The sequence below is a fragment of the Protomyctophum bolini genome (genome assembly GCF_963924005.1).
Source record: "Protomyctophum bolini genome assembly, chromosome: 7".
Classification (NCBI taxonomy): domain Eukaryota; kingdom Metazoa; phylum Chordata; class Actinopteri; order Myctophiformes; family Myctophidae; genus Protomyctophum; species Protomyctophum bolini.
This window is the reverse complement of record NC_137868.1, coordinates 32,167,005-32,179,241: the sequence shown is the minus strand read 5'-3', so window position 1 is coordinate 32,179,241 and position 12,237 is coordinate 32,167,005. Positions and strand designations below refer to the sequence as shown.

Genomic DNA, 12,237 nt, shown 5'->3' with positions numbered 1-12,237 from the left:
TGCCTGCTTTGACAGTAACAGGCAGCAGCTGATACAGATTAAAGCGATGGGGGCGGAGCCCGTGTTAAACTACAAAAAGTGGAGGAAGTCAGGAGTTCAAGTTGTTGTTAAGTTCTCGATCACACTAAAATAATATCAAATCAAAATTGAAATACAATATCAGACCTACACAAATCGCTGTAATTGAATTGTTGTGTATTGTCAAAAAGACCACTCACCCAAGATCCTCTTTTTGTGGAAGGGGATTCCGTTTTAGACTGGGAATAGAGACTGCAGCCCCCGGTGATCTGCTGATAAAAAAAGGTATAAGTGGCCCGTGTGTAGTAGTTTATGGACTTGTCTTCAGCTCTCTTCCACGTCACTAACCAGCGCAGCAAAGATCAGCAAACTAAAGTTGTCACACGTACGGTACGTACTGTGACTCACCCACTAACGCACCCTGTACCCTACTGTAATGCTTCTGTAAATAACAGGCTAATTGAATCACCACAGCATAGCTTTGGCTTTTCGATCACTATTGTATTCAGTAGCCATATATACGTATAATACTAACGTTATTTATTTCATTCTGATACACGTCATATTAACTGTATCTAGTTAATTTGTTGTTTATAAAAACGCTATAATATTTGGAAAATGTAACTTGCAAATTAAATAAGGGGACATATACCGGTAAGTCAATATCGCACACTGAAAGAGACCACTGTTTCAACTAAAACATGCTTTACATTGAAAGAACAACGTAATTAATGTATTTACCACAGAACCTTCTTCAGACGGGCCGGGGGGGGGTAATGTTTAGATTTTTTGACAGCAAAGGCAAAAAGCTTCTTCCGGAGTGTGTTGTTTCAAGTCTCGGCCACGTGTGTGGAGCGTGCTCGTTTTGTTTGCCAGAGGGGCGCAGAAGCACAGCGTCTCCACGTTGTTCACAGTGGAAAAGACGCCGCCTGGCGGAATTATCTTAAACGGGAGTAAAAACCAAACGCACCCCAAGCCAAGTCTCGTTTCAAGTTGTGCAGTCCCGAACAGTATACTTGCTTGCGCACCGGTGTCGCGCACCGAAAGTAGCAGATCTACAAGCTCACAACGCGTCGCGCTGCGACGCGCTGTGAGCTTGTAGATCTGCTACTTTCGATGGCGCAACAACTACAAGTAGTCACCAGCAGATGACGTGATTCTGGAGGGCAAGAATGGCCGAGCAAACTGTAGCAGCACAGAGAGGGTGAGTCCGAGTGAGTTTTACTTCTTTTTGAGCTAAATGTCTTTCTTTGTCATCATAAAGTAAGTACCGTATACGGATTAACCCGATAGAAAGTCCACATGGTATTAATGAATGTCGATTCTTAAAGACCTATGTTCTTTTTTCACATCCATAAAGTTACAAACATCTGTGTTGTTGTAGTGTACGTGCTATTGCCAGTCACAAATTGATAACATAGATAGTCATACATACACATACATACACGATACACATGTGTAGACAGAGAAAACACAATTGTTTTTAGATTATTATTTGTACTCATTTTCCATGAGAACTGCTATATATGGAAACTTTTGTATTGTATTTTTAGAATTAATGTACAGTAATTAGTAGAATTGAACATCACTATAACACTCGCTATGCATGATGTCTATGCTTTATAAACATAAGTATAATGCATTATAATGTTCTTGTAACTTTATAATTATAGTTATAAGTAGTAAGTACTCTCTAATGCATAGTACTCTCCCTATTCACATTTCTAGTCATTCATTTTTTTGAGGGGCGCTTGCTCCTCCTATGCCCAGATTTGTCTGTTTGTGTGAACACAAACATTGGCTGATGATTGGCTGCAGATCACCCCATAGGAATGATTGCGACTGTAGGTAGCAGTTTACTATGAAAACCTGCATTTCATGTCAGTCAATCCGTCAGTCAAGCATTCATGTCAGTCAGTCCGTTACGCCTTGTGACATGCTCCCTATATGGCCGTCTCCATATATGAAGATCCTGACACTGACCTGGTCAAACCCTGGATAGACAATTAGAGTTCTCAACAGGCCTGAAAATTAAGGGCGAGCCCTACCTGGGGCCTAACTGGGCTGGCCAGAGGCCCCGCCTGGCCTTACTAATTAGCACACATTTTACACCCTACCCGGCCCGATAATGTAAATTAAAAAAGGTCCATATATGGGCATTCCCAGACCTGTTGTTTCAGCGTGATGATTGACTGAGCAAAGTACATATTGACGATAAATAATATAAAAGTAAGGGCAGAAAAGTGAAGACGCTAAAAGTGATTGGCCGGAATGACATTTGTGATGATTTGATTGGCTGAGCATGGAATGCGATGTATGATGATAAGTACTGCTAAATATGACGTAAAGTAAATGGGGTGCATACTTAGTTTAGACTAGTCATTGGTTAGACATGGCTTAAGGTTAGGTTTAGGTGTGCTGCCCCGTGGGAGGTTAGGTTTAGGGTGAGGGTTTGAGATAGGTTGTAGTTGTAGGACTAATGACTGGTCTAAACAATGACTAGTCTAAACCAAAAACTGTCTAAACTAAGTACCAAAGTAAACATTAAATGCCATTGACATTGAAGGGAAAATTTCAAATCAGCAACCAATCACGGGCAACAGGCATTCTCATTGGCCAGTATGAGATGATGCATGATGATGTACGATGATAAGAGCGCCCATCACTTTTTTTCCTTCTACAGAGCAATCCAGCAAATAATGATGTTTCTTGGTGTTCATAGTCTATTCAGCAGTGTGTTGGGGTTACTGGACACAACATTAAGGTAATCATCATGATGATCCCTATACATTTGCCCATTGTGGTTTGCCCTCTGCATGCATGCATGTACTACAATGCATTTTTGACTGCATTAATGTGCATTCTTGCTTAAACACTAAAGTTTGCAGCATGGAAATGTGGACAAAATCGTATGCAACAGAATCCCTTTAGTTTTGGGTCTGCGAGGCTACATACATCTCAACATCAAATGGTGGTGCGTGGCTCAAATACCGAAAATATAATGGGCCTTGATATGAAAAGGGTTGAAAACCACTGCTGTAAAACAAAAACAGCTAGACCGGTTCGGCACAAAGAAGATATACACATTATAGTCCATGTTTATTTTATTACAGTAACTCTGAAGGAAACATGCAGTATGTTGCAGTCACAGATCAGAGACCGGAAAACAAAATGTCCAAATACATGATCAGTAGATTCTAGTTACATCGACTGAGAAAACACGCTGGGCTTAAACAGCCACAGAACATAATCATGCTACATATAGAGCTAGTGTGCAAACAGCACAAGGAAAAGGGAACATGTATCATAGATGTGCAAACAGTGTGAACTTAACTGTCCATAAAATGGAGACTAACTGATTTGTGGTATCTTCATTAGCTGATGGCATGACGGTCTCGGCTGGTCTTTTTGGGATCCACACAAAATAGGCACTACACATAGCAAATGACAATGCCACAAAATCATTATGAAATAATCTATTATAGGAAAGTCGGGGGCAGAGTCATTTAAATACAGTAGTTAGTAGTTACTGAATGTGCTCTGGCATCTCTTACAGCGGCATGTCGCTCAATACAAATAGACATATGGACCTCCAGCTGGAATATCTATTAAAAATGTAATCTAATGTTCTTTGCTGGCTGTCAAATGGGCTCTACCCAAAGCCCTGTACATTAACTGATGTGTGGTAATTACAAACAATATTGGATAGGCTTATAGAATGCCCAAACCTACATAATAACATTGTATTGAAGTGCATGCACAGCCACTCATTTGACCCATGTTCCCTGCCTGGACCAGCCTCCGCCAGCACAAAATGGCAATTCATCATAACAAGGCTGCGTTTCAGGCTGTATTTTATAAACAACTTTGCAGCAAATTAGTTTTTGGATCCGTTGGCCCAATAAATAATGCTAAATTAAATTGGTCGCCTGGAATTCAGCCACTGAGTCAAAGCTTTGCCCACGCTCTGGCATCCGTTTCCATTTGGCTTCATGATACAGTAACCGTTCATCTGCTAATTGCCGGTAGTGATTCTGCAGTGAAATTCCAATTGACCAGGCTGGGCAGTATGCTGTAGTGTACAGTAAGCACAATGCACATGTTTCAGAGGCCTGTACTGTACTGTACTGTACTGTACTGTACTGTACTGTAACCATACATCTTGTCTATCAAGGGTGCAAGTAAACTCTTAGCTTTAGGCCACTCATATGACCATTTTATGTCATAGTTCTACTTTACTTGTATTCCCTCTTTAGTTATCTTTTCCCATTCCCCACAAAGTAAGTACATTTTATTTACGAAGGGACCCTTCACTCAATACACACACTTTAGTATCATTAGCATTGTCACACACTGTTTACCTCTCGCCAGCACAAATTAGAGCCGAACTTTGGATGGCTGAAGATCCACCATGGACAGCTCTCCTGGATTCTGACTTATGCTGGGGGGTACGTGTTTGTATATATACGGACATGGGAGAGAAAGAATGAATGCCTTACTTCATCACACAATAGTATCGTACAAGAGTAGAGAAAATGGCAGATCTACAACGCATCACACTTTAATGACAATTAAAAAGGAATGGTTTTGGACATGCAAGGTTTCCAGACGACAGAAACAATATTCCAATTATCTAATCGACACCAAATGGACCCGGACATACATAGGTCTATTTGGGTTCGTACACTCTCACAGTGAAATTAACACTGTGGATTTGTACAGAGTAGGACACTGTAAAATCGATGATGGTTTTCCTTTTTTATTTGTAGGTGGTGGTGGATCCCTAACTGGCTGCCGTCATGGTCCCCCACCTCTCAGAAACATCTTATGTGTGCAGAGGAGAGAATGCTACGAGGTATTCATGTTTGTCGTTGATTTATTTATTTAATATTCTTAATTTAGACGGTAGGATGCATCAGCACCATGCATTTGAACTTAATGAACCTAATTTGAATTCATCTATGGCCCACATTTGACATTTTCTCTCTTCTCTTTCACTGCAGGAATTGAGACCCACTTTTTCAAACAGTACATCCCCATATCCCATGGCAACCGCCTGTGGACGCTTTCCTTCACGAACAACAGTACTGAAGACAAAACCCCTGTGGTCTTGCTCCACGGTTTCGGTGGGGGTGTAGGACTTTGGGCCCAAAACCTTGAGGCTCTCGCCCAGCATCATCCTGTTTACGCCTTGGATCTGCTGGGCTTTGGCCAGAGCAGCAGGCCAAAGTTCTCCACAGACGCTCGAGCTGCAGAGGATGAGTTTGTGGATTCGGTTGAGCAGTGGAGGACCGAAGTCGGCCTGGAGGCTATGATCCTGCTTGGTCACAACCTGGGAGGATACCTGGCAGCATCATACGCTATTAAATACCCAGACAGGTAGGAGGTCTTTATGCCTCAGGAAGCCTATCCTTTCCTTTTTGTTTCAGCAATTGTAATGTAATGGTTACAGTTGCCTTTAGTACGGTAATGGTTTGTGAGTTTTAGACCAAATCAAGGTACAAAAATCCCCACATCTATGTAAATAAGTATTGCCTTGCCAGCATTTTTTAACTTGTCTCAGATAGTAAGTGCTAAGTGGAATGTAGTACCAGGCAATTTTGTATTCAAAGACACAATTTCATACACCCTTGTTGCTTGGCTGATACTGACCGTAAACCACACCAACTTACTTACAGTATATTAGTCCAGTGCATGTTTACAACAAAAGCAGTGCTCGCAATGTTTACTCCGAAAGCTATTGCAACAGTCCAACTCCAAAATGTATAATACGGTTGATGTTATCCAACTGAACCTGTAGGAAGACATTATTTTTAATGTTGAAGACCATATAATTTAGATTTAGATATAGAATGCTGGTTCTCAAAAATAGCAGATATACAAGCTCACAGCGCTTCACTTTGTGCGACGGTGCAAGTTGGTACATCTGCAATTTTAGATTTTTTTAAAAATGCATTTCATTTTGGGGGCATGGAAAAAGTGAGAGAACTACTGATAGATGGCATTTGTAGACTCTTAAATAGTCTTAATGGGTTAATAGAGACAGGGACAAACGTGGAAAATCCTTGGAAATGTTTAAAATAGATTCTGGGTTTGAATAATGCTGTTGTCCTTTCAGTGCAAAGATGAGTGTAGCAAAAAAAAAAGAAATGCACATTTTCCACACGTAATGTAGTCACCTCGGTGTGCCAAGAGAACACGCCAGCGTCTGATAACAGCAGTGTCCTCCATGCTCTCTCCTCCCACTGGGCTGTATCTCTCCTCAACCATCTCCGCTCGCTGTGTCCCTAAACTCAAAGCTTCCAGCAGGCACCCAGTTCTCCTCAAGGGATGTCTGATAAAATGTCCTCAATACCTTATCTCTTTCCTTCATCAGTAACGCTTAAAACATCCTCTCTTCCTGTCCTCTTATTGTTATCTCAGTGTTCCAAATGGCCTTGAAGTTATTACACAAGATGCTCTTGATCAGGGACATGTGCCCTTTTTTAAGCTGACTTGCCCATATCCTGTATGTTCAAGTTCATGTTGTAGCCTAAGGTGCTGGTATGGTCTTTACATACAGCTTGCTGTGTGCTACAGGAGTGCACAATAGCTTATAGATGGAGGCTCTAGAAGTAATGTCTGCTGGATAGTTATTAATAGTTGTGCCACAGGCTAATGTCCTCCTATAATAATCATCGGACATTACTGTTATATATCTTAATTTTATTTCTGGAAAAAATGTACAAGCTGTAGTTCTGTGGAGTGGGGACACATCCAATAGCGCTTTAAAAAATACTGGCTTTGACTTTGTCACCACCTATTTGTGTCACCCACTCCAGTCCCAACCCCCTCCCTCTGACCGTCTCAACAAAGCACACCTGTCTTGTTTCCTTTGCCAAATAGAAATAGTAATATTAACTCTTTACCTGTAAAAACAGCTTCACAACAACAATGCTTGTGTAACTAAGTAATTCACAGCAATTACATGTGGATTGCACAGATGTTACTGGTATTTTATTTGTGGATGTCTTGATGTAGGCTATACAGTATATGTCAATTATGCAAGTGTCTTGTAAGCCCATGTGGGCTGGGCATTTTGTGGTGCAGGACAATATCTATCAATCATTTTAATATATATATATATTTAATATATGTGAATAACAAAGATAAGATATTAGCTACCGAACCAATACAAGATAATTATATTAGAAGAATCATTCATGAGTGTAAAAGTGCTGGTCATAAACCATTATAAGCTCAGCAGAATAGCACATTACAATGATATGGCTGATGCATTATAAACCCAACTTAAACCATCTGTGACGTAATGCATAAACTCAACCTTTAATGTTATACGACGCAAATGTTAAATGTATGTCGTCTCCGCTCAGATTTGGCTGTTAGCACAATGCATTTTGAAGAGGGTTCAGGTTCAGGAGAAAAACAGCCTTAGTCAGGTGGTTCTGTTGATTTTTCCCATTCTCTCTGATGTAGAGTGAAGCACATAGTTCTGGTTGAGCCCTGGGGCTTCGCTGAGCGCCCAGATGCACCAGAACAGGACCGGCCCATCTCAGTGTGGATCACAGCCCTGGGAGCCATATTCAGCCCCTTGAACCCTCTAGCTGGGCTTAGACTGGTTGGACCACTGGGTAAGGCCACTGAACTACAAGAAAGTTAATACAGTCCAGTGGCGTTTTCAGCAGTGTGGGAAACTTTGACAGAAAAAGACTCTCTCACCGTATAGAAACTAGAAGTAAAACTCCTTAGACTGAGACTTAAGAAAATATTTCTTCCTTTATTTTATCCTGCTCGCTCATAAAGTGCTCTGTGCTCAAAGTGCAATTAAAAAGCAAACGTTTCAGTCCTAAGACCTTCGTCAGTGCTATATAGCATGTAATGTAAATTGGCATTGTTATGTTTGTGTATCTTATATATATATTTTTTTTATATTTTTTTATCCCACGATTTTGTAACCCAGTTTTCTTTTCACCCAGTGCCAATTATCTAATGTAATCCTGGGCGCTACACTTCCTCTGCCAACCTGGGGGGGGCAGCGGACTGACCTCATGCCTCCTTCTATGCATGAGTAGTCCAAGCTGCTTCTTTTCACCTGACAGAGGGGAATTTCCCTGGCCGGACGTAGCGCGTGGAAGGGACACGTTATTCCGACCAGTTCCTTTCCCCTCCATCAGGCGCCCCGGCTGGCCAGGGGGAGGTAGTTTTTTTAGAGACCAGGATTACGGCATGTTTTTGTGAGGGTCTCTACCCTAGGGGACACGGGGAGAGCATGCAAACTCCACACAGAAAGGTGTATCTTATATTCAATCAAAACATTTTTCATTGCTATGTAGAATATAATTGTATTAATGATTGGGTCATTTCCGTTCATGAAAATATATTTTAAAATATCTTTACATTTGATTTTTGTATTTTCTTTTCTGCTAAGCAACAAACTATATATGCTTAGATGATTTATATTTATATTAAAATACATTTGCGCAACTGTAAAGACGAAACGGAAGTGGGGAGAAGGCTCCACTTCCGCTTTATCGCTTACGCATGATGGCTCTTCCGTTGGTCCAGACTGTATGATGAAGCATTTGGAAATTGCGAGAGTCAACAGTCTGGTAACGTGAGACTATAATCAGAAGGACACTGCCGTAACTGCCTCTAATGATGTGATCCTACAGGCCTCACTATGGTGCGGATAATGAGACCAGACTTCAAGAGAAAGTTCTCCTCCATGTTCAGTGACGACACTGTCTCAGAGTACATCTATCACCTGAACGTACAAACACCCAGGTCTGAGCCACAGTACACTTCCACCTCTCTGTTCTCTTTCTCTGGTCTAATTTTTTCTTAGGATCTATTGGCTGCTCTGCATTGGGCTTTGGATTGTGGAAAACAAGCCTTGGACACTACTAACTAGGGAGACCATTTCAGAAAATCTTTGCCTATAATTACAGTACAGGGCCAACATGGGGACACCAGTCTGTCTGTCTGTGGCTTTATAAATATTTAACCAATGAAAAGTATTAACAAGAGCTTGTGACTAAATAATAACCACTGATCTGCCAGATCACAGATTCCTTTTCCCATTTCCTGAAAACTTTTAGTTTTGCATACATACAAGGTTTCCGCCCGAAAGTGACGATATATATTTTTTCTTTCTCTCCTAGCGGCGAAACAGCTTTTAAGAACATGTCCATCCCATATGGGGGGGCCAAGAGACCCATGCTGCAGAGGATCCGAATGATTCATCCTGACATCCCCATTACAGTTGTGTATGGCTCACGCTCCAGCATAGATGGAAACTCAGGCTACACCATCAAGGAAATGAGGCCAAACTCTCATGTTGAAATCATAGTAAGTTCAGGGGTTCAGACAAACTCATTTGGGGCAGTTTGTTTGTAGGACATCTTGCTGACATTCACACCTCTCTGGTTACTAGGAGGAAATGTACAGTATCTAGACGTGGTTCATCTCTGGTCTCTTAAAGACAAGAATTTGATTTTCTTGCTGGCGTCATTGATAGAATATAGCTGTTCATGGGGATCCCCAGCTAAATGAATAGTTTAATCTAGCTATAAATTATAATAATACAATACAAGAAACATATTTTATGACACATAATGAAGATGTTTCAATATAACCACTGTGCATCTATGTTACACAAAAACATACATTCATATTGGAGTCTAAAGGTCTGAATAATTCAGTAATAATTAATTCATAATTATATTAAAAAGTCACTTTCAGAATCACTGTGTTCTTGTTATCCTAGTAATCAAAATCAAAGGTTTTCCCCCTATCCTTACTGTGTTGCACCCTCTCTGCAGACAATCCGTGGGGCAGGCCATTATGTGTATGCAGACCACCCGGAAGACTTCAACCACAGAGTGGTACAGGTGTGTGATCAGATGGACTGAAACACAGAGGGCAGAAAGGGTAGCACCTGCACTAACTGACTCGACTGACATGGGAGTACTGGGTCTGTATGAGTACATACAAATCTAAGCACAGAGAACATTATATATTTAATATATGAAGTTCTCACAGTCTCACAGAGATAGGGCTGCACAATTAAGGTCAAAATTACGATCCTGATTAGTTTGTACTTGGTACCATGTACTATATCAAATGGCATGTGGTATAATCTAATGACCGTGCTGGATGGGGAGATGGGTTGTACAATGTTCTGGTTATATTAAACTGCATAGGTGAGAAGACGAGGGCAATGTACAGGTTTCACGGTTGCATAACAACCTTGTAACAAATCACAAGGTTTGATTATTTTCAACTAATTGTGCAGATCCTAGTGTAAGATCTAACCTGTAGGTTTCTCATTTGCTTTCTTAACTACTTCCTTGTAATCCATGGGGCCAGATTTGCCACCTGAAAGCAATATACAGGTATATGGGATCCACATCTAATTCTAGCTTCCCTAAGCAGTAATCGGCACCAGCAGTGTAACAGTTTTTTAAGCACAATTTTGTAGTCCTTAGGGAACTCTGTTATACATAAAATTGGTATTTCGTGGACATGGACACATATTTATGGTATCATTCAGATACAGAAACCATGCGGCAGTATCCCATTGTGTCAACACTCAAACGCAGCAATAGATTTGTGTGTTGAGCAACATTGACACATACACTGTACATATCTTTTCTTCTGTTAGGTGAATGTGTCTAAGCTTCCCCTTCGATTTATGTATTGAAACTTGCTTTTGTCATTTCAATAGCCCTCAGTGAGCAAAATATCAAATTGAATAGATTTCATACATGCAGAATAAACTTGCGTTTGGAAGCATGTCTTGATACCATTTGCCAATGTTTGCAAATTGGCAATCTTTCAAAATAGCCATTTTGCCTTGGAGTAGTTATTATTTCTACTCGTTATTTATGTGCGCTGAAGTTGATGATGTTTTTGTTTCATGGAATTTAATAATGTATTTTCACCAGTACAGAGATTTATGAAGTATGAAGTGCCCTGGGAAATTGTAAAAATGGGCCCTCTTTAGCTACCGTATGTATGGTTCACAAGTTCAACTTAAATTATTTTTTGTTTAAATACTCTAAAATAGATGTATTTCCTAAGTGGTATGAACTACCATTATGAATCCAACACTGCAATACATGGCTAAATGAATCAATGAACTGAATGATACCTCTTCAGTTCCACTCTGAACAATATATTTTGCAGTACTACTGTTCTACAGTATATTAATGATACCTCTTCAGTTCCACTCTGAGTAATATATTTTGCAGTACTACTGTTCTACAGTATATTATAGCTGTAGCTTCTACCATGCAGTCTCAAGAGACCTTAATGGTATAATTTATTGTTGATATTTGAGTGAAGGTTGTCTTTCACAAATGTTCCACTGTGCAAGTGTGCAACTGTGCATGCAGTGCACAGTATTCCAAGCAGTGTTTGAGATCATTGAGTTTACTTCGTTGATTGGCTGAGTTGACACATTTGTGTGTTTTAGAGAGATTATTTTATCAATTATGTTACTGTGACGTTTTATCAATTCATTTCAGATTGTGCCAGTGCCAAAGGTTTTTATATTTCTGTAGCACTGCAGTTTTTTAAGAGACATGTAAATAAAATATTTGGTGCATTATGAGTGTGGTCCATGTGGCCTTTCTTTTGTCTAGTTATAATATGAATAATAATGGTCTCTTCTGTTTGCAATCTATGTTTAGACAGCGATGTAACACTAGATCATTCTGCTTCTCTCCTTTACTTTTCAAAGGTGACAGATTAGTCAATACCCCCCCAGCCCCCTTTATCATTTCAGCCCTGTCAACTGTATGGCAGTGAGAGAAATGGTTGCCATGTATCAGGGTTTAGCTCAAATACCTTGCAGTACGCCCTCATAGCCACTAGGGAGCACTCATATGTAGATTAGAGTATTAGACCACTCAGAAGAATCTCTCATAGGCTTGAGATGCACTGTAAGCAGGCTGTATGAGGTTAAATGACTGATGTAAATACATCTATTATAATGGTCAAATGGTTCTTTACACAAATACCACATTTTGAGATTGCACTTTGCCTATTGAAGAGGGGGTTTATCACGATAGGTAGGGATTAGAGAAGGAGACTGTGAACAAGGCTGTGGCTCGGGTAGAGGAAGCTGCAAATGGAAAGGATGTGTCAGTAGGATGTGGTTTTCCTCCATTTCTGAAATAGGAAGCTCCCACTACATTAACACAGATATTGATCGCA

The 12,237-nt window shown here is 40.4% G+C and overlaps 2 protein-coding genes across 5 annotated transcripts in view; one reads left to right on the top strand and one right to left on the bottom strand.

Moving 5' to 3' along the window:
• ano10a (anoctamin 10a) overlaps window positions 1-847 on the bottom strand; it is a 30,062-nt gene extending 29,215 nt beyond the window's left edge. Inside the window, exons 1-2 of one of the 3 annotated variants that reach the window (XM_080767494.1) lie at window positions 760-847; window positions 219-287 (exon numbers count right to left, since the gene is read on the bottom strand). The gene's annotated coding sequence lies outside the window, so the exon portion shown is untranslated. Of the gene's footprint in view, window positions 1-218; window positions 291-759 lie in introns of all 3 variants that reach the window. The other 2 variants (XM_080767493.1, XM_080767495.1) reach the window with 2 other exon arrangements.
• A 336-nt stretch (window positions 848-1,183) lies between these two features.
• Window positions 1,184-11,890, top strand: abhd5a (abhydrolase domain containing 5, lysophosphatidic acid acyltransferase a). 2 transcript variants are annotated; one of them, XM_080768597.1, is made up of 9 exons: window positions 1,184-1,222; window positions 2,702-2,782; window positions 4,788-4,873; window positions 5,022-5,397; window positions 7,495-7,649; window positions 8,691-8,802; window positions 9,180-9,366; window positions 9,840-9,908; window positions 11,762-11,890. In XM_080768597.1, the coding sequence occupies exons 1-9, from the start codon at window positions 1,191-1,193 to the stop codon at window positions 11,771-11,773; spliced, it is 1,110 nt and encodes a 369-aa protein (XP_080624723.1). In that variant the 5' UTR covers window positions 1,184-1,190; the 3' UTR covers window positions 11,774-11,890. The 2 variants fall into 2 exon arrangements, with proteins under 2 accessions (XP_080624723.1, XP_080624722.1); XM_080768596.1 differs by lacking the exon at window positions 11,762-11,890 and having other exon boundaries at window positions 9,840-11,626.
• The last annotated feature ends 347 nt before the right edge of the window (window positions 11,891-12,237 follow it).